This window comes from Battus philenor, unplaced genomic scaffold (assembly GCF_028537555.1).
Source record: "Battus philenor isolate CCGP_79_NKW_IND1 unplaced genomic scaffold, ilBatPhil1.0.hap1 SCAF_14, whole genome shotgun sequence".
Classification (NCBI taxonomy): Eukaryota; Metazoa; Arthropoda; class Insecta; order Lepidoptera; family Papilionidae; genus Battus; species Battus philenor.
The window spans coordinates 2778031-2805593 of record NW_027181676.1 but is presented as its reverse complement, the minus strand read 5'-3'; the positions used below and the strand labels follow the sequence as shown (position 1 = coordinate 2805593).

Sequence of the window (27563 nt, the reverse complement as noted above, 5' to 3'; positions counted from 1 at the left end):
TTCCTCATCATGTAAAAGGAAATTTTGTAAATTAGTGCAAGTCTGTTGATTTTTTTTAGTGGTATAAGAGGTATATCCACTGATCAATGGCGGAAACTTTAATCGGTTGTCATTCACAGAAGTTTTAAATCCAGTTCGGGTCAAATTTATGGAAGCTTGTTTATTCTTTTCTTTGGCTGTCATAATTTCGGGTTCCAAAAGAGCGCTGCAATAAAGACAATGACATGTTTCACAGTTACATTTCGATCTGAATTTAACTGATTTCCAAACAGTGTTATCATTCGTTTTGTGTTTTTCGCAAATTTTACATTCACACGGATCGCATTGACAATTTGTGATTTTCCGCTTTTTTATACACGAGGCAGATACACTGGCTTTTGGACATACGGGCAAGATTTTGGACGTACTGTCTTCCTTTTCGTACTTACAAATGCTCATAAAGCTTCCGTTATTTATGCAATCGCTAGTTTCTCTTTCCGGTTCCTTATTTTCATAACCGTTTACGATTTTAATAGACACAGTGCATGCTTGATTGTTCTGATCATAATAGGATTTTTTCGTAACTAACGCACTGTGAATATCAATATTATGATTGTCTCTTATAAATGGTTTGTTTATCACGCTATTTCGGCTCTCACATCGACAAGGCTCGGTGGTTTCCCGACATGAGTGGTTTAAGCATAAGTCGCATTGACAATTGGCAGAGTCTACCATGTCTGTAGAAATTTCGCGCATTGAATTTGGCGTTGCAGGCATACTTTGTCTGCAATGGCTACAATTACAGGGTAAGCAAGAACAATCGTTGCGTTGTAGGTATTCTACAGATCCAACCACTACATTGTTGTGAATTTTAAACATTGAATGACATTCACTGCATTCACATGGTTTACAAGAGCATCTATCCGATTCTCTTTTTTCGTCATCATATAGTTTATCTCTATAAGTCGACTTGTCGTTAAATATTGTCTTTTTAATAATAAACGACTCTCCTTTGTCGTTAATTTTGAATATGTACATTTTGCATTTCTCGCAATCGCATGGCTTGCAATCACAGGTTTGTTCCGAATACGGTTTTGTTCTATTATTATAACTGCTGTCCTTTAGAGCGCAGTAGCTGGATCGATTGGAGAAAAATTTACAATCGACACATTCGCAGGGTTTACATTTACAAAAATTATCTTCCTTTGTTACGCATTCGCATACTCTTAAGCTGCAAGCACTATACATTCCTTTTATTTTATCTACAATGTCTTGTACTGATATTTCATTGTACGTTGTAAGCAATTTGTTTACAATGTTGGCCAGCGGTGAGCTGTCGTCGTTTCGATTAAGCGATTGATTGTTTTCGTTTCTGTACTGTATTGTTGTATCCCAGATTTGTTGTGGAAGCTTTTGTACCGTAACGTTCTTTTTAATAACTTTAACATCAGAGCTACTGCTATTTTTTAAACATTTTTTATAAGAAATTTGACTTGACGATTTTACTCTGTTGGGTGTATCGCTCTGAACTCCGTGATCTGGTATTGGATCTTTCGGCCTCTTGATGCTTTGTATATAACTGTCTGTTAAGGAATCGTTCTTGGTGAAGTACATACAGGAGCTCGGTTCCTTGCAAAGGTCGCAGCGGCATTCCTTGGGCTTGATATTTCTTTTTGTAAAGCATAAGATCGAATCGCAGCTGCCGCAAGAGCAATGGGAGGACCCATATAGGATATCAGATTTCAAATTATTTACTTCGCTTACCGACATTTTTCGTGTTACAACTTCGGCACACAGTCCTTATGATATTTGCTCTTTTTCGGCGGACATGTGGCGACGCAGGATTGTTCCTTCGCTTCGTCCAGACGGTTACATGAATCTGAAGCCGGCTCCTGCTAGAAATTAAATTGAAGATTGAAATTTTTATTTACGTAAACATTTTATAGGATCTGTCTTGATTGTGATTCAGTAATGTTATAGAATGACATTTATTAAAATACGAACGTCATATAGTGACAGATTGTTTTTTTTATCTATTCTGCTAGAAGGTTGTCGTGTAGAGTAGACAGTGAACCATAGAAGTTTTACCACTTACGATAGTCTTATGCGTTTCGTTTGCTTTTTTAACTTCAGATGTAAATTATTATTGGTTATAGGTATAAAGGCTTTAAAAGAGCACACTCACTTACACCAAAATCAACGGTTTCAGAAATAATTAACAACGTAATAATAATACAAGTAAAATCATGTTAAGATTATTATTCAGGACGATTGGAAATAGGTGTAAAATCTTTAAAACAAACAAAAAAAAATTTAGGGCTATAGACCCGAAGAGGACCGGCACAGATAGTGTAACATAATAAGCGGCAAACTTGAAAAGTGGTCACGATCCCAGTGCAAAATAAGACACAAAGAGAGCATCATGAAGTTTCAAATAATAGTTTTGAGTTAAATAAGCCAAGAGATCGATGGAAAATTATTTATTATTATTATTAGCACGGATGAAATTGAACCGATTCATTAAAAAATGACAATTATTAGCCATAAGTCTCCTTTTAAATACCGATTGACACTCTTCGCGTTTCTTGTGACAGAGATGCAAAAGTTTTTTGAATATTACTATTAATTACTATTTTGTATTAATAAATTGATTCTTGGTCTCTGTCACGTAGCTCTTTAGTGCGAGGCCTATGCCCAGTAGTAGATGCCTTACCTCTGAAATGATTATGATGATGATCTCTTTTTATATGAATTTGTAGTAAATACGCTATTCCCTTGTCTACAGAGACTAAATCAGAATGTTATCCCCTTAGCTACAGAAATTAAGTGAAGATGATATTCCTGTGTCAATAGAGACAATGTCAATGTATGTGAATCCAGTAAAGTAAAAGTATCCAGTTTATACAAACTTAGTCAAGATGCTATTCCCATGTCTATAGAGAATACATAAGGGTGCCATTCCCATGCCTAGAGACTATGTCAAGGTGCTATTCCCATGCCTATACATTTAGTCAAAGTTACAATCCCTTCAGCTACAGAGATTAAGTCAAGATGCTATTCCCGTATCCATAGAGACAATGTCAAGGTGCTATTCTCGTGACTTAGTAAAGATGCTATCCTCTTAGCTACAGAGATTAAGTCAAGGTGCTATTACCTTGACTATAGAGACAATGTCAAGGTGCTAATCCCGTAACTTAGACTTAGTCAAGATGCTATCCCCTTAGCTAGAGAGATTAAGTCAAGGTGCTATTCTCGTGACTTAGTAAAGATGCTATCCTCTTAGCTACAGAGATTAACTCAAGGTGCTATTCCCTTGACTACAGGGACCATGTCAAGGTGCTATTCCCGTGACTTAGACTTAGTCAAGATGCTATCCTCTTAGCTACAGACATTAAATTAAGATGCTATTCCCGTGTCTATAGAAACTTAGTGTAGATGCTATTCCCGTATTTAAAGGCTAAAACAAAATGCTATTATCGTGCCTACAGATCTACTAGATCTATTCAGAGTACAGATTTCAAAATAAATCTCTTTAGTACATAGTACGGGAACATCGAGCCTATCGTAGAAGGGAAAGGATTTCAGGTTCGTTTTAAGGAGCCTCTACAAAGCAAACCAGAGGAGGACAGAAACATGAGTCTCATTCATTTAGTTTAGTAGTTTTAGTTCATTTAGTAGTGACTCAGCGACGGTTCAAGGACAGGTACAGCCTCCTCAGTGTCTACGGCCATGCTTTTAGGTGTGTAGGAATCCCTTATAGCCCTGTAGTCGAAGATTAACCTCCAATAAAAAACGTCACCAAATCTAAGCTCTATAAGATATGTTCATTTTTATTCATCACTATGTAATAATATCAGAAGTAGAGGGTATTCTTGGAAGTGTTTGTAAGGAATCGGGGATAATCTTGGAAGTAGTAACGAGGACATCGTTTATGAAAGCTGACATTACGTCAGAGATTAGGTTACCGAGCCCGCCCCCGCCTCCGTGCACAGTGAAGTTGATCAATATCAATGATAGGACCCCCATTCCACCTTCGATCATCGATTACTTTTCGCTGCCATCCCAATCCGCACACTCTTACAATCATAACGCCCAAACATGAACGTGTTGAGTGATTTAACGGTGGTAGTTGTGTAATTCGCATTGTTTGCCGCATGCGCATTTATCAGCGGGCTGGTGGGCGGTGTAGTTTTTTGCACGACTACCACTGCATGGCTAAATGTGGCGGATGTGGTTAAATATTGGTCCTTTTCTTATGTAGTCTGCTACCTTCGTATGATCGTCATCGCAACTGGAATGCGATCGGACCAGTAATATTTTTTTTGAAGTCCGAGACCCTTCAGTTCCGCGAACTCAGTACTGATGAAGCTATAAAAGCCCTCCTAACAGGAACAGGGCTAACAGCGTCGACTTCATCACAAACAATAGAGAGTAAGGAAGTATTTAAATACTTGCGGGCAGAAGCTCTAAAGAAATCTTTCAATCATTTTTGGAACCTCATTGTTGCGAGGGTAATTTTTTTTTACCGAGACCAGGGGTTTTTAATTTTTAATAACAGTATAATCACATGTCGTATTTTTAAAATTAAAGCTAATATTTTCTATTACTTTTATAATAAAAACTACATCTACTAACGAATTTATCAAAGGTTTAATTAAAATCAACTTTCTTAATTATAAGACATACCATTTCGTACATGTACTGAAACAAAATAAAGTATTTAATCTACTTTATTTAATTAAAATTTACGCAAAGTACAGGGTATTTGTGGGATATGGAAATAAAGACAAACACAATAAAAAAAAACTGATTAATATTTTATTCGTCAATATTATTTCGTCTCTTTGTCATAAAAAAAAAACATTTTACACGGATTAGACAAAAAAGTTACAGTATCGTCGTTTCGATATTTCGAACTTAAAGTTATTTACATAACGTCAATACGCGATTGGCACGGAAAGTTAAATTAAGGAGGAAAATTATTAAAATCACTTCCGAAATAAAATTAAATTAAAAAAAATCATTTAATTCGATATGAAGGTACGATTTGTTCGATATGTAACGCTTACACATAAGGCTATACGATACAATTATTGCTTTATGTAAATAGTTAACTTATTATGGTACAATGTATATACACTCTTATAACTTGCTACACTACGAAGGCACCAGGTTGAGGTCGGTGGAGATAAACACCTGAAAAGTAAATGAAGATTAGTATTATTTTATACACATGAAGAGGCTTTCAAAGGTTTGTAAATACAAAATTTAAAAAGGATTTTATTCTAAAAATTATAATTCGAAAAATTCTTTATTGTATGTGTATTCTTTTTAAATGCAGAGCATTATCAGAAATTCTATTGAAAAAAACACATACATTGTTCATAGTATAGCAATAAAATATAATATGTAATAATTAAATTTACATTAATTCGTAACACGCCCTACACTAACAAGAGCTATCACCAAACTCACTGGGTTAGTTTTTTTTTTGGTAATTTTAGAGATTATTTTATCAAAAAAAAGTTTTCCCTAAAATTAGAACAATTCTTTTCCAAAAATCTTTATCATGAAAATACTCATAAATAGGGTAAATGCTTTTTAGCAGTCTGTGGATAACAAATTTCTTGAATTGTATACATTGTATACCTTAACCTATGAGAGTGAGACACTTTATGGGCCCTAATAGCGGATACAGCAAGTTTTTTTTATTTATTAGATTAAATTGATGGATAATCACTATTTGTCTAAAATTTCCATTGATTTTATGCATACACATTGAAGATAAGTCTATCTAATTTAAAACAATTATGTTTCTGTTAACCACGCTCACCCCCGACTGACATACAAACATGATTGAAAAATATTTATTAACTTTAATAACATCTTGTTAAATTCTTATGACATTATAATATTATTACTAAAGAATGTCACTGCAAATCTATCTCAAATAGTGTAAAATATAATTTTTTGTATAAACGCAACTTACAGCGACGCACGGCGGGTTATTCTACACGTCCGTACTCCAAACGATTGAGTTCGTACCCAAGGCACAGGACGGGCAATTCTGCAAATACAAGTACAAGCATATAGTTAATTCAATATTAAAGAGATTGAGGTTATGTATTAAATATTTTTACTTAGTGGTAAGGATAAATATTCTTTTTCCTATCATTCGGAAAAACCTGTCTGTATTCAATGTCTAATATCTAGATTACAACCTTCATCATCAGTAAGACGATAGAAGACCACTGCAAGGTATAAGCCTCCCCCAAAGATCGCTACGATGATTCTGTAACCTTGACTTTGTGGTCAACCCACCTAGTGGAAACTTGGGAACCTTTTAATCAGACCGACCATCGGTTACACAAGCGACATGACTCGCCCCAACTGCCATTTCATACGAGCAATGCTTCAAGCTACGTCGGTGAACATAATCCTTCTACGGATATCCTTATTTCTGATTCGATCTTGTAGCGAAAATCTCGAAACACAGCCATCTCCATTGCTCTTTGTATGACGTTTGGGCTCGAAGGACCAGCAGTTGCACAAGCGACGTTCATCATCATTTACATCTTATTCTATTTTACAAAAATTATCACATGAAATACTTACAACAATACTTTCGATAGCATTCGCCAACTGTTCTTCCATTATTTTGACATCGCCATGCTCCAAAACTTCCTGCAATGTTGAATATTTTTCAAAAATAAAAATATAAATCATCTGAAATAAACGATCAAGTAATTATTTGCCTTCGTTGGTTCATATTCGCAGTTAGACGTACCATGTATATATTTTTTTTAATGGCCTCCGCTGTTGGAGGCCTCTCGTACCCCTAATTAGTTGGGACCAGGGTCTTTGTTTACAAATAAGTTTTTCAGATTTTTCATCTTTATTCTTCATTCACTGTCATACTTTTCAATTTCTTTTATTCTTACCTCATTCCCATCATAATATCTTCCATTTTGTTCTTCCATTCCTTCTTGCTTTCATCGCTTTCCTTCCATCATCTTATTACTCTTAGGTGGCTAGGTACATTTTTTTTATTATTATTCTTTATTTTATTATTTACATATTCAATTTTTTATCACAGGTTTCTTTGAGTTGTGCTTTCTTAATACATTACTACTCTTTTCTTAGTCTATTTTTCTTATTAATAATTGACTACTTATTTTATGTGCAGTTTATTAGGTACCTACTTATCTATACTGTTTTGTTTCTATTAACAGTGTCACTCACCGCCCTACGAGCAAACGATAGGAATGATGGGTGAAGGTTGTCATCGCCCATCATTACGGCGATGCTCTCTAAATCTATCTTTAACTTTACCTCCGTTTCCAGGGCACTGCGCATCCTTGCATGTGCGGGACAATACTCGTACCGTGTATATCGGATATTACTGTGATGCAACGACGCTTGAAATTGAATGAACAGATGACTTTGTGCTGTCATCGCCGTCAGCCACTTTTGGGCGCATGTGGAATCAATAACACTTGATCAGTGTGGTAGTAACGATCGAAGCCGCAGCTATCGTTGTGGCTTGGTCGGAAACCGCGAACGCAGATGTTTAGCCCTATTCTAAAAGCGGAGCGGCCTGGTATCGGGACATGATTACGTCATTTATGACACAATGCCCCGAACAAGTACTCCGAAACGAGGAACAGCCTACTGGTGATCGTCCGCAATATCGTAGCAGCGCCAGATTTTTCTCTGTGAGCACGATGTTAGTGCACGATTGATGTAGTCTTATGGTGGTGCAGTGAAGGGTAATGAGTAAATATGCTTCGAACCTGCTGACAGACGTTAACACTGTCGGCGAGAGCGGGCACGGCGGCGCAGAGGCGTGCGGCTGCGCATGCGCAGCTTACGCTGGCCAGTCGCGACGCGCCCTGCAGTACGCCAGCGTTACCAGCCAACCCCGCGCCCCCCGCAGCCCCCGCGCCGCCCGAGTACGAGCGCAGGGCCCGCCTCCACTCCTGCAATATTAGCCGACGTACCGTGCCACTGAATATAATCTACAGAGTGTGTGAGATGACACACGTGTACTTCGCCACAACCATGTCAAATAACTAGTGGATTCTTTCATAACAACGCCATCTATCTGCCGCTGCGTGTTTTAATAATGAATAAGAATTATAAAATTTTTAAGACATTGTAATTAAAATAACAGCTAATTTTGGGCTTCCTATAGAACTTGGTTACTATAAAGAATATAAGGCAACGGCCAAACAACATGAGTGTTGACAAAAAGCGAAACATTCTTTTGTATACACACACGAAATATTTAAATTCACAATGTTTTTTATCTTGTATAAGTACAAGACCCGTAACGATAAAACAATTATTAATATTTTTGTAAAAATTGTATACAGTAAAGAAATAAATGGATGCACACAGTATACATGATCATGCATCAAATATATCATAGATAATAAATAAAATAGAATAGTCTGTGCTAAAGTACGAAAATGTGCTAGATTTCGTATATGCCTTAATAATATTCCATTAAAGTTAGTTATTTAATTTAAAATATAAATTACTGATATTATTTTGAATGTCTATGACAAGTTATCGGTGCATAATGAACAATGTAATGAGGTGTTGTAACAATTTTTAGTTACATTATGATAATGTGCTTCATAAATTGTGGCTATTTGATCTTATACCATAGTCTCATGCAAAGTATGCCTGTAATTTTAAGCAAAGATTTCAAATATAGGTTATCGAAGAAAAACATTTCTTTGGGAACCAAAGGCGTAAAATTAGTGAACATTAGAGACACGTCTATGTCTATGGCTGTGAGTAACAAGTTAGTCACAAAAACGTAAGGAGGTACTTACCTCGGTTTCAGTCTTAGCGTCCGCGTCGCCTATGGACCTGATCAGTTCCTTTGAGATGGCCATCAACAGATAATTGGTGATTTTGGATTTGATCTCCGCATCCATCTCGCTGTTCGAGCCAATGTCCTGACAGAGGCGAGACAGGTCGTCATCGACGGTGCTGTGCATACGATCAAATAGATCCTCGATCAGTTGGCCTACGAGTTGACTCCTCATTGATGGGCAGGTGCAACGCGATTCCGACGTTATGTAGCTCATGCTATGATGCATTCTCCCGTAGTCAGTTTTCTTTGGTACAGCGGTGTATATAGAGTATCCCTCGTCTACGTACTCTGTTCTCTCCGGCTTCAAATCCACTCTAGAGGCGTGGAACTGGCGCATGCTCTCACTTCTCATTTCCTCCAACTCCTCAGTCTTGATCGACAGCTCGTGGCTGAGGGTTTTGATCTTGTCGTCGCACTTCCTCTTGCACTGGTTCAATGCTTTTTGTGTTATTGCTAACTGCTTTTCCAGAGATTCGACCTATAACATACGGCTCGTATAATCTTCCTCCCTGCGTACAGCTTCTTCGGACATGCACTAAATTTCCGATGAAAGCGAAAGCAAACATGCAAGCAAAGCATTTATAGAACCACGACACTCGATTCGGCATATTGCAGCAAAGATACGTACGGTGTCCCGACTGTTTGGTATATATAAAGCGTAATTAAAACTGAATGTTTTTACAAGAATATAATTTGTGCCAAATCAATTGCCGGGTACTATCCCCGCGAACCAAATTGTTCAGTAATTAATTGTATTTAAACTGAAACATTTATGACTTTTACAAATAAATTCTTTTTAGCACCTTTTCAGTTTGAAAGTCAACAACATTTCAGGTTTCCAAATACGCGTTCGCGATATTAAAAAGCAAATCCCCGATGATATTACTAATACTAAATACCGAAGCTACCCACTAACACAGACTACAAACTAAAACATATATCTACGAGTACTATTTTTAATATTACACTAACAAATTAGTTCTGTCAAATAATAAAGACATTTGGGAGTAAAACATACAAATTATAAATTTATTATCTGTTTCTATGTACATACAAAAAGAATTTCCTATTCCCCTTGGTTTCACCGTAACTAAAGAACGACTACTGGTTTCAGCCTTTTTATCCCTCTATATTATTAATTAAAAATTCAAATAGGCAAATGTAAAATTCAAATGTAAAAAGTTTTATAGCTTCACATTCATATAAATTAAATGGACAAACATAATTAAATGCGCAAGGATATAGTTATGTTGTTTTTTAGAATATTTGAAAATGCATGTCAACTCTTTTCTGGACAAGATATTTGACATTACGAAATGTACTACTATTTATTACCTGTTTCATAACCTTATCGATTGATAGTGTATAACATTTATTTAGTGCCTTTTGACATTCGACCGGTATATATACAGAGATTTTTCGTGATTTATTAATTCTCTTACCTCCTCCTTGAGCTCGCTGTTGGTGACCTCCAGCTCTTGGTTACTCTTGCAGCATCTGCTGAGCTCCTTCCGGATGGAGTCCAGGTCCGCTGTGTAGCTGACTTCGCATTTCCGCGACACCTCTTTTTGCGTCTTCAGATCGTCGTCCAGCTGTTTGTTCAGTTTACGAAGTTGCTCTATCTCCTTCTGCTCAAATATAACAACAAATGATTTAAGCACTTGCTCTAGCAAAGTTTGTGCTGTTAAAAGTCGGATATCACGTATTTTTTTGAGTGATCACTTTATTAATCTTGTTTTAATAATAAACAACTATAACAATTTTTTTATTTCAAAACTATTAAAAATGTAATAATATTAATATATATTAATATCTTTTGTAATGCTTTGTGGTACTCAATATTTTTGTATTATCACAGTGGTCATATACCACTTGTGTACCGCATGAGAAGAATTCTAGAAGATTCCATTTCGATAGAGACTAGACGACTCACATTAAGCTCCATATAATCATATATTGAAAGCTACGATGGTTCCAAACGCGCCCTGATTCAGTTAACAACAAACTCAGATTGACTTTTTTTGTTATTACATACACAATACAGACAATATATTAGTAGATTAATTCATACTCGAGCGATATTATCACTTAAGAAATAATTTATGCTGTAAAACAATCTGTTCATAAATTTTGTTGAATTACATATGCGGCGTGTTCAGTTTTTATTTACATCAAATGTTTAACAACTGGAAACAGGTGTTTTAAAAAAAGTTTGTTATTATAATACTACTCCCGATGAACGAAAATACAAAAATGTTTATTGTAAAAATATATTGACAAACAGGTTGAGCTATTTTTGACGACTTATGCGTTTTGATAGCACGTTCAGAAATTACAGCACATTTATTACCATCATCATGTCAGTCAAAAGACACCCACTGCAAGACATAGGCCTCCAAAATTCACCATAATGACTGCTCTTGCGCTGCCCGAATTCAATTTCACGCGACCTTGACTACGTCTTGAGCAAATCTTTTAACTACATATCGCCTAAATAGCAGTTTAATATCATCCTTTTACCTTAAACTTAGCATCAAGCGCTTTAAAAGCCGCTTCGGATTTCTTAGCTTCGGCGTCAGCTTTCCCATAAAGCGCTGCAAGGCTGGCGTTCTGCGCTTTCAGGTTCTTCGCGTCCCTCTCGGACTTCTCTAGAGATATCCGCATCGCCGACTCTGTCTCTTCCACTTCTCTAAGCTTCTTCTTCATCGGCTCGAAACATTTCTTGCACTGGTCTCTCTCCGTCTCCAGTTTCTTTATCTAATTTAAAAAAATTAACACCATGAAATATTAGAACTAAAGCCTTGAAATTACTTTTTACTCAAAAATGAGGTTTTAAAAACGAATTAATTACAATATCAGATAATTTTGTATGTAGATACAAATGTACTTAATTAAAAGGGGAATTTTCGAATTCAAGAGCTATGATATAATAATATATGAGTAATGAAATTTCATTGAGTCACAGGCTGCTGCCCTTCCTCTGGAAACTTGTTTATGGGCAATAGCAATCGCATATAAATAATGCCAAAGGTGGGAATAGCATTATATTAAAAAAAGGGACCAATATTTAGCCACTTCTGCACATGCAGTGATAGTAGTGCAACAAAGTGCACCGCCCGCCAGCCCGCTGATAAATGCGCATGCGGCAAACAATGCGAATTACACAACTGCTACCGTTAAATCACTCAACACGTGTTTCACCCCTCCTCGGGGCATCATCGGGAGTTATGTTACACCGATTAGTGCCAAACACAGAGTCACTCTCGTCACACAGAGTCAGACAGAGAGACACTTTGCATTAGATTGTATCCTGTGAACCGAACCTACGACCTATAATCGGAAGTCTCAATCTGTATCGCTGTATCACAGTATCACTAGTCCATTTTTCATTTATTGCATGATAATTGGGAGGCATTTCAAGGAAGCTTATTGTAGGAGCATATATAGTTGTCTATAGAGTTACTATTATTATGGAACCTAGAAAAATATTCAATAAATTTAAGTGCAAGTGGGTAACCTGTTCTGTTAGTTCAACTTATTACTTGTTACTTACCCGTCAAAGCAACTAAGCTTATACCATTAACGATAGCATAAACGGCATTACATTTATGCTAATGATCTTGGATTAACATAATTGTAATCTTAGGTAAGTTTTTTGGTATAAATCTAGATTTAAATATAATAAGTATTAAATTCAATAAATATTGTAAACCATATTCAATCTGTACTTATGACATGTTTTAAACATCCCTTCCGAGTGACGGAGAGGATATGAGATGACTTAATAAAATAATGCAAGTAGAAATCCTCACCATTCCTCTCAGCTGCGTCTCGGTGGCCTGCGACTCTTGTATCTTCTTCTTGTATCCTCCCTCCATCTCCGCCCACATGTCATCAGCCTGCGTCAGCATCTCAAGATACGCCGCCTCTCTCTTTTCCAGCTCGCTGATACGCGCCTTCAGCTCCTTCTCGCTGAGCAACAGGCTCTTAATCCTACTGCTCATGGCCGGGTCCGCCGGCTTCTGAACATTCCAATAAATACACATGACGTCGCAAAATAACAAACTAAATCTTTTTGAAGAAAAAGGTGCTAAATTATGCAAGTTAATTTCGTGTTTGCAAATACTACTTAATCATCAATGTAAGTCCCGTAAAAAGAAGTCAATTATTATTGAAACCTCTACTAAGGCTTTCATTAGTGCCGGAGATGTCATTAATTTATTTGAATCATGAATATGCCTGAAAAGCATGCTTTAATATAAATGAGTATATAATAGAATATAATTGCGTAATATGATGGCATTCTACAATATAAAATACGATTTTACCAAACATCTCCTAACCTAAGTAAACCTGACATATTGGGTTTTTTGGGACGACTTTTTCAAATGGCCAAACCCCTTTATTTGTGCCATTTACACTTGTGATAGTAAGTAGTGATAGGCTTTAAAGAAAACTAAAACAGTTCTTACGCAATCGGCATCCTTCTCGGACTTGATCTTCTCTTCTAGCGCACCAATCTTCTCATCTATTCTCTCTCTCTTCATCTGCGCGCCACACTCTGCTGCCGACAGCTGTCGTCGCGCGGTCTCCAGCTCTTCCTCCAGATTGCTTACTCTGTTCTCTAAAGCCTTTCTTGCAGCTTTCGATTTTGTTTCCATTTCGCTCTTCTCAGCTAGTAAACTGTTCAAAAAATATTCAAATAAATCACAAATTAATAAGATTTCAATAAATGAATTATCTGAGCTGATATCATGATTTAATATATATATCCTTGTTATACAATTGCAACAATGGCCCCTGTACGAGATAGTAGAGACGTAGAGAAGGAAACATTTTTAAATTAAAAGCTCTTTTGGTGTCTAAAGCCGTAAGACAGACTCTTACGTGCGATCATTGTTCTCTTCAATTTTTATTGAACCAAATTATTTTGATTTGATGTGGACTGATCTTTCTACAATGTTCCATAAAGATAATTTTTATTGTTATGTCACCTATGAAGGAACACATAACATAACTATTATTGATACAATAGCTTTTATTGTAATTTTAATCTATGTGTACAGCTGGTGTACCTAAATAAATAAACTTACTTTATGATTTGCTTCTCGAGTTCTCTGGTGGCGGAGGTAACCTCAGGAGCATCGCTGCACGGCACCAAAGGTCCACAAACACAGATGGTATCAGGGTTCTTACGTAAGGTCGCGATAGCAGTCTTGGGGTCATTGCATAAAGGACCCATACGGGACATCAGTACGCGCTGAAATTAATAACAATTTTATTAATAAAATTTACTAACAATTGTTACAAATACAATATAGTTATACGAAGTCGCGGGGTTGTTGCCCAACGATCGGTTTTGTTTATTATACATAATTAAAATAAGTAAAGAAAGCAATATGTGCTAGGATCAAAAACTCGTGAAACTACATTTCGGAGCCGCATGTCATCTTTGGTAGTTTATCAGTAATTGATAATAAAAAATATATAAACAAATGTGTAATGATATCAGAATATTTTTAAAATATTTTACTTGCAATATACATTCAAAGTTACCCATACTTTTGTAATACATAGGTTTATATTAATAAATTAGGCAGGTCTTCGTTTCTATTTATAACATGTCTCAAATTTTAAAATCAAAAAAAGCTTTAGTCGTTATGACTAAACAATTGACTCTTGTACTGCTTACTTTATACTTTATCGCTTTTTAACGAACTAATTGTTTATACATCTACACCATAAGTATCCAAAGACAGTAACTTATGGTGCCATTTGTAAAAATGAAGGCAAGTTGGCAGTATGACATTAATTTTGCGCCACCTGTTAATTTACAATACAAGCATAGTAATTATTTATAAACCGCTTTAGCCAGTTGTCACAATGAAAATAATCGCTTTTATATGATTGGAGTTTGGTGTTTGGTTTTATTGCATTATCAGCTTTAATAATCTTAGGGTTTGGGTTTTTAAGACCAGGTATTAAGTGACATACCTTCCCTCCGGGCGACACCTGAACGCCGACGGCTTGCATAATGTTCCAGACTATCAACGCCGGCACCGCCCTCTCCAAGCCCTGCAGCCTAGTCGTCAGTTCAGTCTGAAACACCAACAAATATACAATAGAGCAACAGAGCCACTTGTCTATATTGCAGAGACGTTGAGACGAAAGTTATTTTTTAGCTTTTAACCAAACTGCTCTCTTCGCCGAGTCTACTGGCTTGAAGACACCATTCGAGAACATTCCTGTTCCTGATTCGATATCTTAGTTATATCCCGAGCATAGCGCACTCAATGGCTCGTTGAGAGATTGTGATCTGCACATGAGGCCCTGACACTATTGTACATCATTCAAACAGACCACTACTTTTGAATTTAATCTTATTAAGATAGATTTATTAAAATTAAAATTAAAAATGTAAAATTGATGTACATGAGAAAAATAAACTAAATAAAGCTGTGATACTGCAATAGAAAATACAACTGAAGTGTTTGAGGATGGATGAAATGAATGGAATGATTGAGAAAGGAAGATGGAATTATGGAATGATAGAAGGGAGAAAAAAAGATATTGTGAACTATGGAAGACGAGGATGAAAATAGAAAATTCATGTGAAAAAATTGTTAAGAAATAAAAAACCCTGTTCCCAACAAAATAGGGGTGGAAGGAGAGGTCCCCAATAGCGGGAGCCACAAAAAAAAACCTCTAGTTTTGCATTGCATGAAAAAAAAATTGGGAGAGACCACGTTTCTCCAGACAGTATGTGTTATTACCTCGAACGTTAAAAGCCCTTCTTGGTCTCGAGGAATTATAGATACAAGCCAAATAAAACAGTCTTTACCTCTCTCGCCTTAAGAGTGCACTCCCGCTGGCTCAAGTCAGCCATAAGCCGCTCAGCCTGCGCCCGGGAACATTCCCTTTGCTCAGTCATATCCCTCAGCTGCGCCGTACAGAGTTCGTAATCCATTTCAAGCCTGCAATCGTAAGAAAATTGACAATCGTTAGCATATGATGATTGGTTGGTGAATCCGAATTTTGGTAACGCTATTTCGTACTAGATTATCTTTAAACCTCATAAATCTATTATTTTTTAAAACCATTGATTTGTGTACTGCAGATTAATTTACAGCAAATGCACATTTAGCCTTTTATTTTATCCCAAAAGTATTGTGACCAAAACATAAGACAAAATTGGCGATTAAAACTGCCGGACATTAAAAAGGCAGGTAATTTCTTTACAAGGTTGGTAGACCTGTTTTATTTGCGTCTGTTTGTCAAACTTGAAATATCGTTTGGCTCAGCCTAAACTATTTTAGGGGTTGTTTTGTGTTACAAACGCTTCAAATCTCGATTGCGAATTGAAAAGTTTAAGTGACAGAGGGCAAGCGGCAAGTTCGCACACCGCATACATAATACACAAAGCAGATGAACCCGGAGATTTAATGTTTTAAAAAGAGACCATGAACCAAAAAGCGCAACGTAGGACACTCGTACGGTGTATAAACCATATTAAGAACGTCTTAAGATATTGGATGCATGTTTCCAATGGCTTTTATAGTTAATCTGTGTGAGAAGCGTAGACAAGTGGCTGAAATAAGGATCTAAGTTTTATTGTACTCTATTCAACTGTCGTAATTTTTTGACAACACACTACTTTTTAATTTCTTCGTTTTAATATTATGTTATATTACTTACTGTTGCCAGTGCAAACGGGTATCGTTTTCAATCTCCTCCAACTCGCAACACTCTTCTTCGAGCCTCTCGTATTTGTCTTGGAGTTCAGCCAGCTGGTCCTCCAACTCCTGTATTAGAAACTTAAATGTAAATCTGCATACGAACCATGCAAGACTATCTATTTTTTTCGTAAACATTTCAAAGGTAGCAAAGTTTAAGAATGCATTGCTCTGGTTACTGTGAGTTGAGCAGTAATAGCTCAACGGTAGGACACTAAAACATGCGATCATAGATCGCGAATTCGATTCCCGGGATACAATGGTATATAAATTACACATTGTGTATTAATTATATAGGATTGCCGCTGCTCATAAACAAGTTTCCCGAAAATTGGCAGCAGGGTCTTCTGCATATCATAATTGCTTGGTAAGAGAGGACATTATAGATGTTATTATGGAAGGCCTAAGCCTTATAGTAAGGTGGGTGCGGCGTTCTGCGTCAAGCGGGGCGCCGTAGAGTCATACACAAAGAAACTCAAGTTGGGCAACTTCTGCACCGTATACCAGGCAGAGCTGCTGGCTCTAGCTGAGGCAACAGGGTACGCGGCCGGCGAGTCGGCGCAAGTCTGCGCCGTACTGAGCGACTCGCGGTCCGCTCTCGAAACTGTCGCAAGATCGGACACCCTCCATCCCTTAGCGTTAAGAGTGAAGGAGAATGTAATGAAAGCGAGAGAAAAAGGGAAGGATGTAAGGTTGTTCTGGGTGAAAGCGCACGCGGGGATGGAGGGGAACGAGAGGGCGGACCAGCTGGCCAAGGAAGCGGCCCTGAAGAGTAAAAGACGACCAGAGTACGAGAGATGCCCTGTTTCATTCGTCAAGCGGCAACTGAGACTGGAGTCGCTCGACGAATGGAACAGGAGGTATGTGGAAGGAACGACGGCTTCGGTAACGAGGATGTTTTTCCCGAACGCCGTCTCAGCCTACCGCGTGCTCCGCAGCATCGAGGTGGACGCGGTCTCGGCCCAGCTCTTCACGGGGCACGGGGGGTTCTCTGAGTACCTTCATAGGTTTAAGCTCAAGGAGGACCCCTCGTGCTTCTGTGAACCGGGCGTGGACCAGACCGTGATCCACCTTGTGGCCCGGTGTCCCGCATTCGGCGGACTCCGGTTCGGCTTCGAGTGCCGGTCTGGGGTTCAAATCAGGGAGGACTCGATTGCCTCCCTGATAGGCGGGGAATTCAAAAATTCATTCTTAACCCTCTGTAAAAAAATAGTCAAAAAAGCCACAAGCATAAACAAAACGCAAACATAATAAACAAATAGAAAATAGAAAATAAAGTGACAAAATGAAACATAAATCTGTGATAAATGAAAAATAATTATAGAGTAAGAAACTTATTGTAAAATATTAATAAATTGTTATTATTGTAAAATAAAAAAGGTAACATAAAAACACAAAATGGAATTAGTAATAAGAAAAGAGGAAAGAATGAAAGTTGAATAGAGCGAATGAGAAAGAAAGATGAATTGTTGAATGAAAGATAGAAAACAGACTGAAAGAAATGATAATGTAAAGAAAGAAAGTCGAGTAAGAAAATAAAAACGTATGTGAAAAATATTGCTGAAAAGGTCCCTGTCCCAAAAATCAGATAGGGGTACGAGAGGCCCCCAATAGCGGGGGTCATAAAAAAAAAAAAAGCCTTATAGTGGTATTAAATTGTATGTGGAAGTAATCATAAAATAAACCAGGGTTTGTTCTGGGTTCTTCTCAAATCGGGACCACATGTCCCGGGTAGCTTTTGTTTTATGTTAAAGAATGTCAATTATGAGGGAACTTAAATTGGGTTCTTTTGACATTCTTCTCTTAACGTACATAATTGATCACATTAACACAATCCAAATTGGAAAATATGAGAAATAAAATTCCGTGACATAAAAACATGTAACATATAATTTTTTTCTTTAGTCTTTCAGTCAGTCTGAGACAATAAGCAAATTTGATCCTTTATTTTTAGGCGCTACTCAGCAGGAGTTACCTCATCATCCGCCATCAGTCGCCAAAAAAAAACTACGTATGTTTTAAAATAAATTCGCGCATTTGACTATCTGGTTATTGGCAACACATTAACGTAACGGTAAATATGGCAACTGGCAATAACGTCATGCAAACAGCGGAAGTGCGATGAACCTATAGTTTCTGTATCAATATGTAAGGACATCCTAAATAATTTAATGGTTCGTAAGCGTGCGGACAATGGCGTATTTTATTGGGACACTTGATACAAACTTTCAGTACGGTAGATTTTAAAACAAAATATAAAAATAACTCTATCACTAAAATAAACTGGTAACTTCCAAGAAAAATCACTTACTCACATATTACATTAAAATTAACGAGATAAGTTTTATAAGTTAAGCTAATAGGATATATTAACAAGAGGTTAATATCATTAACAAGTGGTATTGCAACAATGTACGGTTTTCAGAAAAAGTATACTGTAATTATAAATATATTTGTCAAAGAACGAAAGAAGGACTTAAATCTATCCTTTGAAAAGGTAATATAGCTAATTTTCTATTTGTATTTATGTATCCTTCGTAACAGAGGGATCAACATGCGGCTCACACTTCTTGAAAGATTATTTATTGCTTCGATTATTTTGTTTAACTTTACTTAATTCGAGAAATCTTTACCAAAATCAATGTTAACAGACCAACATCTGAGAAAATTCACTGAGAATTGCTGTTAAAAAATATTCAACAATTGTATTCAACTTTCAAGAGAAGTAAAATAAAGAAATTCAATATAAATTTTTTATACTTTTATTTATGTCAACAATAAATATAATTAATATAAAAACTTTACGCATACTTTTCAATTTTGAATACGTTATTAAAAGATATATCAAAATGCGACACGAAATATCTAGGAGGTTGGTCAACCCTGCTTTATATAGTTATTAGGTTAAAGTTTATATCTTTGTTTACGTACCTGTATTCTGTTCTCAAGAAGAAACTCTTTCTGGAGCCTCTGCGCTAGTTTAGCCTCTTTAACGTCCTGCGCCGCCTCGTAAATAGATATCTTTCCTTCTAGAAACTTCAATCGCCTCTCATAATACTGCTTGTGTTTCTTTCCCAACTTCACACACCTACACTCTAGTCCCTCGCCGTCGTCTTTCGCGCTTAGCGTCCTATTCCTAACTCCTTGCCTCTCTAACTTCTCTCTTATACTATTCAGTCGTTGTATTTCAGTGTTTAATTCGCCGGTGCATTCGAAACTGTCGTTTACTTCTGTTTGAGTGCTCTTGCACTCGGTTTCAACTCCTTCGAATATTCCACTCTCCTGCAATAAATTAATCGGTTTCCTTTCTTCGATGCAAAGGCTCTCGAGTGAGTCGCTCTTGTAGCCTTTCTGTTGGTAAGGTGTAACTGTTGCTATCGCCTTATGAGTTTTGTGCGATGGGATGTCGGTTTCAGTTTTTGATTTCAGATCGCATATTCTTTTTGGTTTTGTCTGTAAACGGATAATTTATATTGGAGTTACATCTAAATGTTTTGGATCTGTAATGTCACTTCCGTGACATGGTTAATGACATTACACGTAAAAAGAAGGTTAGTAATCATGAAGGTTTATACACTATAAATGGTTTAAAAAGAAGTTTTAGATTGAAATCTTATTACAAATTTTTAACAACTGAATTAATTAATTTCCTTTGTTACTATATTAGATAGGAAGTGTAGAAATATATTTTGAAGCAACTAACCTGATAACATTCGTCTTCACTGACGGAACTGCTGAGGGCTTGGTAGTTGTACAACAGCATCAAAACCTGTTCCAAGCAGCTCCTATCCTCAGCCGACGCCGCGTTCAGTATCATCTGCTCCAGATGATCTTTCACGGGGTTACTCCGCAACGAATCACTGGTTTCGGAATTCCTATCGAGAATTTCAGCCAAAACTTGCGCTTTAGCGAAATCCTCTTTGAATTCATCGTGCGGGGTGGTGAGGTGCCGCCGGGGGTTGCAGGGACTGCTCGGTATCTGCGGTGACTTGTATCCGGAATCCATTCGTTTGAGCTCGGGCGACGCGGAGTCCTTTATCCGGGAACCGGGGGACACGCAGCCCGAATCCGAGTCGGTTAGGTTGTCCCTAGCACCCTGTGAGGATATTTTATATATTAAATCGTTTTACACATACGTATATTTATCAGCATAATAGACATTATTTACGCACAGATTTTTTTCATTGAATACATTAAATGTTATAATAAATATTAATGTAACTCATATATGCATACACTTTAATGAATTATTATTAATGGATAATATCATAAATATATCATAATAATAACCTTTATTTTATTCTTTAAGAACCTATATTTTTTAACACAGCAATAAATCAAATGAAATACCATAAGTAGAAGTACAAACGGTGATCTTTTCTAAAAGATGATTTTTTCCTGTCAACCAGTTTACTTATTTATTAATTAATATATGGGATAGAATTTTAAACATAAAGAAAACATATATTTTCAATTGCTATAGTGGTCAAATGATGTAGTCTCTTGTACATTATAAATGCATTTATACTGCGATTGGTGACTTTATATCTTTAGAAACATAAATAATTTACGTGTGTTTATATATTATATATGCAGCTATATTTCATGCAAGTGAATAAAATTATGTCATGTGTAAACGCATCCCTAGATTACGATTGTTGACGTCAGTTACATTTTATCTCTCTCTCTCTCTCTTGCGCTTACCATTCTGGACCAACACAAGATCAAGAAAACGCTATTCACAATTTGTTACCAAAGATATTGGGTACATCTCGTAGAGAAAACCAGAGGATTTTGAGAAGCTACTGGTTGATAAATAGACGGTTCAAAGACCACGTGGACGATCACCTTATCCACCACTGATCTGGTCAAATCAATTCAATAGGTAAGTAGAAGGTAGCAGCATCATGGTTAGATTTCGTCAAGGCGTTTCGTAACTTACCCAGTCTTTAGCACCGAAATAGCTTTTAGGAATGACACTTGCTTGTCTCTGCTCAAAAATACAATATTAAGCTGATATGACATTGATTTATATTTTATTGTGAATGTAATTCTGAAATGGATTTTTTTATTTTTTCAGACCATTAACAGCCTATACTTTTTGACTAACCATAATATATAGCAGCTGGTACAAATGAATATTTTCATTTAGATATTTGGTTAGCAATTTTTCTATATATATATAACTTTAAATCTATAAACTAAAATTAAACCACGATCCTCTAGCCGCGAGCGATGCAATTCGTTGTACACAAGAGAGCGTTCTTTAATTAGCACAGTTTGGTGCGAATTGCAAAAACTACTTTACGGTTGCGTTTTAACATCACGATTACTGTCAGAACATTGCGAGTGTTTTTACTTGAAACAAAAGCAGTTAACTTTCGTATTTTCAATAGCAGCATATATTTTATTTCTTTAATGACATATAGGTATGCTATTTGAGGGCGGACGCAGGCGATACACGTCTAATGTCTCGTGTTCGGAAAAGATTTGTCGTCGTAGGCCTGCACCAAGGATATACAATTTTTTTTTTGCTGTTTGCAAACTCGTTAGGAATCGAACCCGCGATATCAGCACTAAAGTCCTATGAAACAATCGATCAAAATATATTAACATCTTTAAATGAACCCACACTCTAGAAACATTTAGCTATTTCATATGCCTTTTTAAAATGTTATGCTTAATTAATATGCATATTTTAATATATGTAACTCGTCTCAACGCCTTACTTACTAATAAGGAGGTATACGTTCTCGTAATTCTTACTTAATCGCGGATAGGAGTTAGTGCATGTGAAACTAACTAGCTTGAGTAACCAGGAATCAATTGGCCAGCGGGGTAGGCGGAAAACCGCAATGCGTCGGACCGAAACCGAGATGCAAGGATGGGTTCTGTCTACACCTCACTGAATCTACGAACTGTTGCGCTGAGAAATTATTTAGTTGTGATAAACAGGTGGCTTTACGTTGATTATAAAAACGTGAAACTAGTTAAATGGAACCCGAGTAATCTCGTCACGGATTTTAACTTTTTGTCGAATTCGACATCTAATGATCTTGAATTATTGCGCCTTTTTTACAATTAAAAAAAGAGAAAAGACTTAGAAAAGGCCTATTCGGCGGTGGAATAGTGTGTGTTAAGAATCATTCACAAAACACACTTGATAGCTGTGTTCTAGTTCAAGTAATGAGCTATATAAAATATTGCTGTAGATAAAATATTGTATTATATTTATTATTAATGCAATGAAATATAGTTCAAATTAATTCTGTAATAGATGTAAGATTTTATATTTCAAATAACAGGATTATTCGAAGTAAACAACAAAGTTAAAATTATTTGATATTTTAATATTAACTAGGGTATGTAAAATTGCATCAACCATCCGCAGACAAACTAGAGTCAAAGTGTGACTCGAAGAATTGATCATACGAAGTGGCAGTAGGTGGGGCACATATATTGTGCAGCCTACAGCCGTTGGGGTCGAGATGCTCTCGAATGGTGACCACGAGCGTGGGTAGTTCCCAAACTAGGTATACCAAAAAGATAGTCAAGGCTGCGTCAGATCGGTATTCGTGACGATCTTTGGAGAAGGCCATAAAAAAAAACTTTAAAAATCTAAAACTGTATGTAAAGCAATAATTTAGCTTGTGAATCAATTGCTCTATTTTCTGTATAAAGTACATACTTGAAAGTAATTATGAAATAATATAATAAGTTTCTTGTAGACTTTTTTTGGACCTGAAAGCGTTTGGAACCCGTGTAGGTTGATTTTAATTTTTGTTTAATCTTTAATTATTGATGGTGGTTTTATACATCTTTGGACATGTGAATCCAACTGTGACCATCATAAATGTTTGACTTAACAACATTTAAAAATCATTACGAAGGCAAGACTTCAATTTGGCCGTTAAAAAATCGTATCATAAACATATTTTTACTTGAGGTATGTCATCATAAGTGCAAGCTCCCTTTGATTGGTTACAATTTGTATCAGATAGAACTTAACGCACCTAAGTTTTAAAAATAAATTGATTTAAATAGAGAATAAAGTCAATAAATAAATACATAAAATAATTCTACCTACTTAATCATTTTTTTGACATTAAATTAAATATTTTTTTTAATTTAATGTCATAAAACTAAAGTAGGTCACCTTTCGCCGGCCAATACGCCGCGCAATACTAAATAAATAAATTTATATGAAATATGTGGTTTCTCTAACGGTTTACATAACCTGAATATCTCGAAATGATGACAGTTTAGATGAAGTAATCAAATGATTTCTATTTATTATATATAGTATTTGGTCCTAGATCATAATCATGTTTAAGATTTTTAATACATTTTACGCGTACCATTGAAACTTTGCGCGTGTAACAGTTCGTTTTGGACTATTCATATTCACTCTTCTCTTCTCACATATTCACTCTGAACTTCTCGTATTTGACAGTTTGATATGAACTACGCGTGTTTGACAGTTCACTTTGAACATTGTGATTTTGAAAGTTCAAGGGCTGCAAATGAATATTGTCATTCAACAACTATATCTGTATCAGTATTTATTGATGACAAAATGATAATTTTTATTTCACATTTTCTCCTCATCCGTCTGTTATTTTCTCTATGCGTGTCGATATCTCTATGATATTACTATACAAGTCGTGACGTCAATCATGAAGTGATCATATCTTGTGTTTCTCGATCTGCACCGGTTTAAAATTTCACATTAAATCAATAAATAATACGCTATCACTGCGAAGTATATTATACTGCTATTTTTAGCATTAAAATGTTTTTTAGGATCAATAGTCAATTATGTAAAGCAGTGTAAATGTTATAAAACATTATTCTCATGAAAGCTAGTCGTTTTGAGAAAGTATAATACAGTAATGCCGGAGTGAAAAATCAACAAAAGCGTTGTTTCGTAACCTTGCATATTTTCCTTTCCTTAGAACGCAAGTGGGGTCGACCTTCGCATCAAACGCAAGGCACGCGTTCACAAGAGTAGATCTCGCTCCCACGCGGTTCGCGAAGCCCGCATCTCGATGATAAAGACAAGCCGATCTCCTAATGAGGAAACGTCACTCCGCGACAAACGCCAAACAAACGCAACGTGAGTTGTTTGTTATGGGCACGGTTTCTAAATCTACCCACTATACTCACGCTATCTAGCCATATATCGCGATTTGGGTATGAAATCTTTATATGATGTCATTTAAAAACAATGTTCCTTTGCAGGAAAATTACGACAACTGTGACTACATTCAAATATTAGTTCACGGTAAAGATGTTAGGAAATAAATTATTCTAATTTTAAAGCGAAACTATTGTTAAAACAATCATTATAATGTTTGCAAATACAGCAGAATTTCTCGTTAGTTCTTCTCAGAAGGTTGTGCGTTACAAACTAACGTAAACTACATTTTATTATAGATGATTGTAATAATCCCATGTAGTATATCTACTTTTACTTTGACTCTGAACACAAAATTTCAACAATGAATCTCAACAGACGCAATGTAGTGTGAATTAAATAATATTTCACCGATGATTATAATCCGAGAAAAATAAAGCCCTGAAGTAATCGGCCTATATCTATAAATATATAAATGATATCGGTTTCCCTTGGTTATCGTTTTATAAAAACATTCATCTATTTTTAAAAGTTCCCTAATATATTCTAGAAGGTTCTCAAAGAAAATAATTAAGAAAATTACAATGATACTTGAGAAATATCAAAATGTATAATGATTATTGAAACAGCATTTGATAGTTCGATTTGAACTTCGCGCGTTTGACAGTTCTGTCTGAACTTAGCGCGTTTGACAATTTACGCATAGCAAATTAAAGTTTAACTGCTGAATTGGTCAGTGTCATAAATTACAAAATTATGACGAAATAAAAATGACAGCAGGAAGTTTATGGTACAAACGGGCACAAAACAGGATGGAATGGAAGGGGATGAACTTTTTCTGAATAAAGGATTATATTATATTATATTATATTATATTATATTATATTATATTATATTATATTATATTATATTATATTATATTATATTATATAAGTTACAAAATTAATTTATTTATATATATCACAAAATATAAGTGTTTACTGTAAAATACGCTACATTAATTCATTTGATCTAAAAAGAATTATTCCGTCGCACTACAATCAAATACAAAATTAAAATATTACTTATTCGAATAGACTGTTAGAAGGAGCACTTTTGAATCATCAATTAACACAAAATGTCGGCACCGTTCGCCCTTCAAGAACTACCACCTCCTCGGAAGGCAGGTCTGCCAAAAGCAGGCTAGAAACTCATCAGTAATACAAATATAGTTTTTTATAGAGTCCTTGACAATAATTAGCTTTCTGAGTGAGCATGCCCAACATATAATTCCATTCAGTTACATCAGTATCTTGGATAGAATCATATACTTTTTTGAATAATATATTTTTTATATTGGTTTTAAATCTTTATAATATATCTATAGAATAAATTTCTCGCACAACAGTGTGTCGTAACAGCTAGATGCGAATTTTTTTTTCTACTAAAAATCGAATGAGTGCGTGGAATATAACATGCACACGGTGCATCTGGGGTAAAAAATTGTATCTAAACAGTAGCGTAACAAATTAGTAGCACCATCTTAGTCTCAAAACTAGAGTACAGTAGAGGCAGAAACAGTTTTACACGAGATTTTGAATTTAAAAAACTTGGCTAAAAACATTAAGGCAATTCTTGACAGTTTTTTGGTTATACAAAAATTGAATTTGTCAGTTCATTTATTTAGACACAATTGAATCCAATGTTGAAATATCCAAAGCTATCGTGCGCTGTCACAAACATACATTCCTCGTAATATTTTTTTTTGTATTTTTGTATAAAGATATGAGATATAATTTTTGTTAAACATCTTTGAATATTATATCATACAATATTGAAACGTACAAATAAAAACAAACCTTTTTTTGCGTTAACAAATATTCAATTGCTACAAAATATATGTTAAGGTTAAAGTCATAATTTTGCAAGGAAAAATGTAGTTATAAGTAAGTATACTTTTAAATGTATATACTTTTAAAAATAGAGTTTTATTTCTGAAATAATTACTTTAATTACAGCAGTTAAAAGAATTTCCGCTGCTAATACTGAGATAAATTAAATGGATTTGTAATGAAAATTGATATTATTGTTTTAAATCTCATGATTTTAAGAATTATATTTAATTTCAAGTAATGAAATTACTCCACAGATCTCTTTTCCGATAGTGAATTTATGAATTTATTTCATTAATAAATATTGACAGATACAGAGCTTTCAATCAAGAACTCTATTCTCCGAGAGATTGATGTCTATGACTATATATGAAATAACCAAGGAAAAAAATATTTCTTAGCCTATCTATTTTTTCAACGTATAAATAATATTTATATACTTTATTATATTAACGAAAATTACATACTTCTTCTTCTTCTTCACTTCTTTTAAGTCAATAGACGCCCACTGCAAGGCAATATGCCATCTCCAAAGACTGCCACGATAACCGCATCTAGCGACGTGACCTTTTGTCTATGTCGTCGGTCCATCTAGTAGGAGCTCTACCAGTCGGCCTATGCCTTGGAGTGAACGTATATCGGCTGAATAAAATGATGATGAAGGAAGTATAGTCTCTACCTAAATTTCAAAGTGGTGAATAAATAGATCATTTTTCAGCCAAAAAAACCTAATCACTCTATATAAAGTTGTATATGAAATATTTAACATTAATCCATTCTTCTATTGGAATGCAAACAATTTCTGCAAAATCTGCAGGGACATTCGAATTTTATAAAACGCTTTTTTTTACAGTTTATCAGTTCTGAAATTATTGATTATAAGATGTACTATTAACTGACAGCCTTTAAATGACTCTCTACGAGCTATACATTCATTCCATTAATGCTTATCTATA

The 27563-nt window shown here is 35.5% G+C and overlaps 1 protein-coding gene across 3 annotated transcripts in view; it reads right to left on the bottom strand.

Annotated features, from left to right (window-relative positions):
* Positions 1-4775: 4775 nt before the first annotated feature.
* The window catches only part of LOC137933864 (uncharacterized), a 180229-nt gene continuing 157441 nt past the window's right edge, over positions 4776-27563 (bottom strand). For all 3 annotated transcript variants that reach the window (XM_068777940.1, XM_068777941.1, XM_068777942.1), the window contains 15 exons: positions 20303-20695; positions 19531-20052; positions 16562-16668; positions 15708-15840; positions 14861-14965; positions 13960-14126; positions 13339-13549; positions 12679-12888; positions 11387-11623; positions 10309-10494; positions 8823-9344; positions 7773-7958; positions 6595-6663; positions 5969-6046; positions 4776-5175 (listed from right to left, as the gene is read on the bottom strand). In XM_068777940.1, coding sequence (XP_068634041.1) covers positions 5990-6046; positions 6595-6663; positions 7773-7958; positions 8823-9344; positions 10309-10494; positions 11387-11623; positions 12679-12888; positions 13339-13549; positions 13960-14126; positions 14861-14965; positions 15708-15840; positions 16562-16668; positions 19531-20052; positions 20303-20695 — 3105 coding nt within the window. In that variant the 3' untranslated portion in view covers positions 4776-5175; positions 5969-5989. The remainder of the gene's footprint in view (positions 5176-5968; positions 6047-6594; positions 6664-7772; positions 7959-8822; positions 9345-10308; positions 10495-11386; positions 11624-12678; positions 12889-13338; positions 13550-13959; positions 14127-14860; positions 14966-15707; positions 15841-16561; positions 16669-19530; positions 20053-20302; positions 20696-27563) is intronic.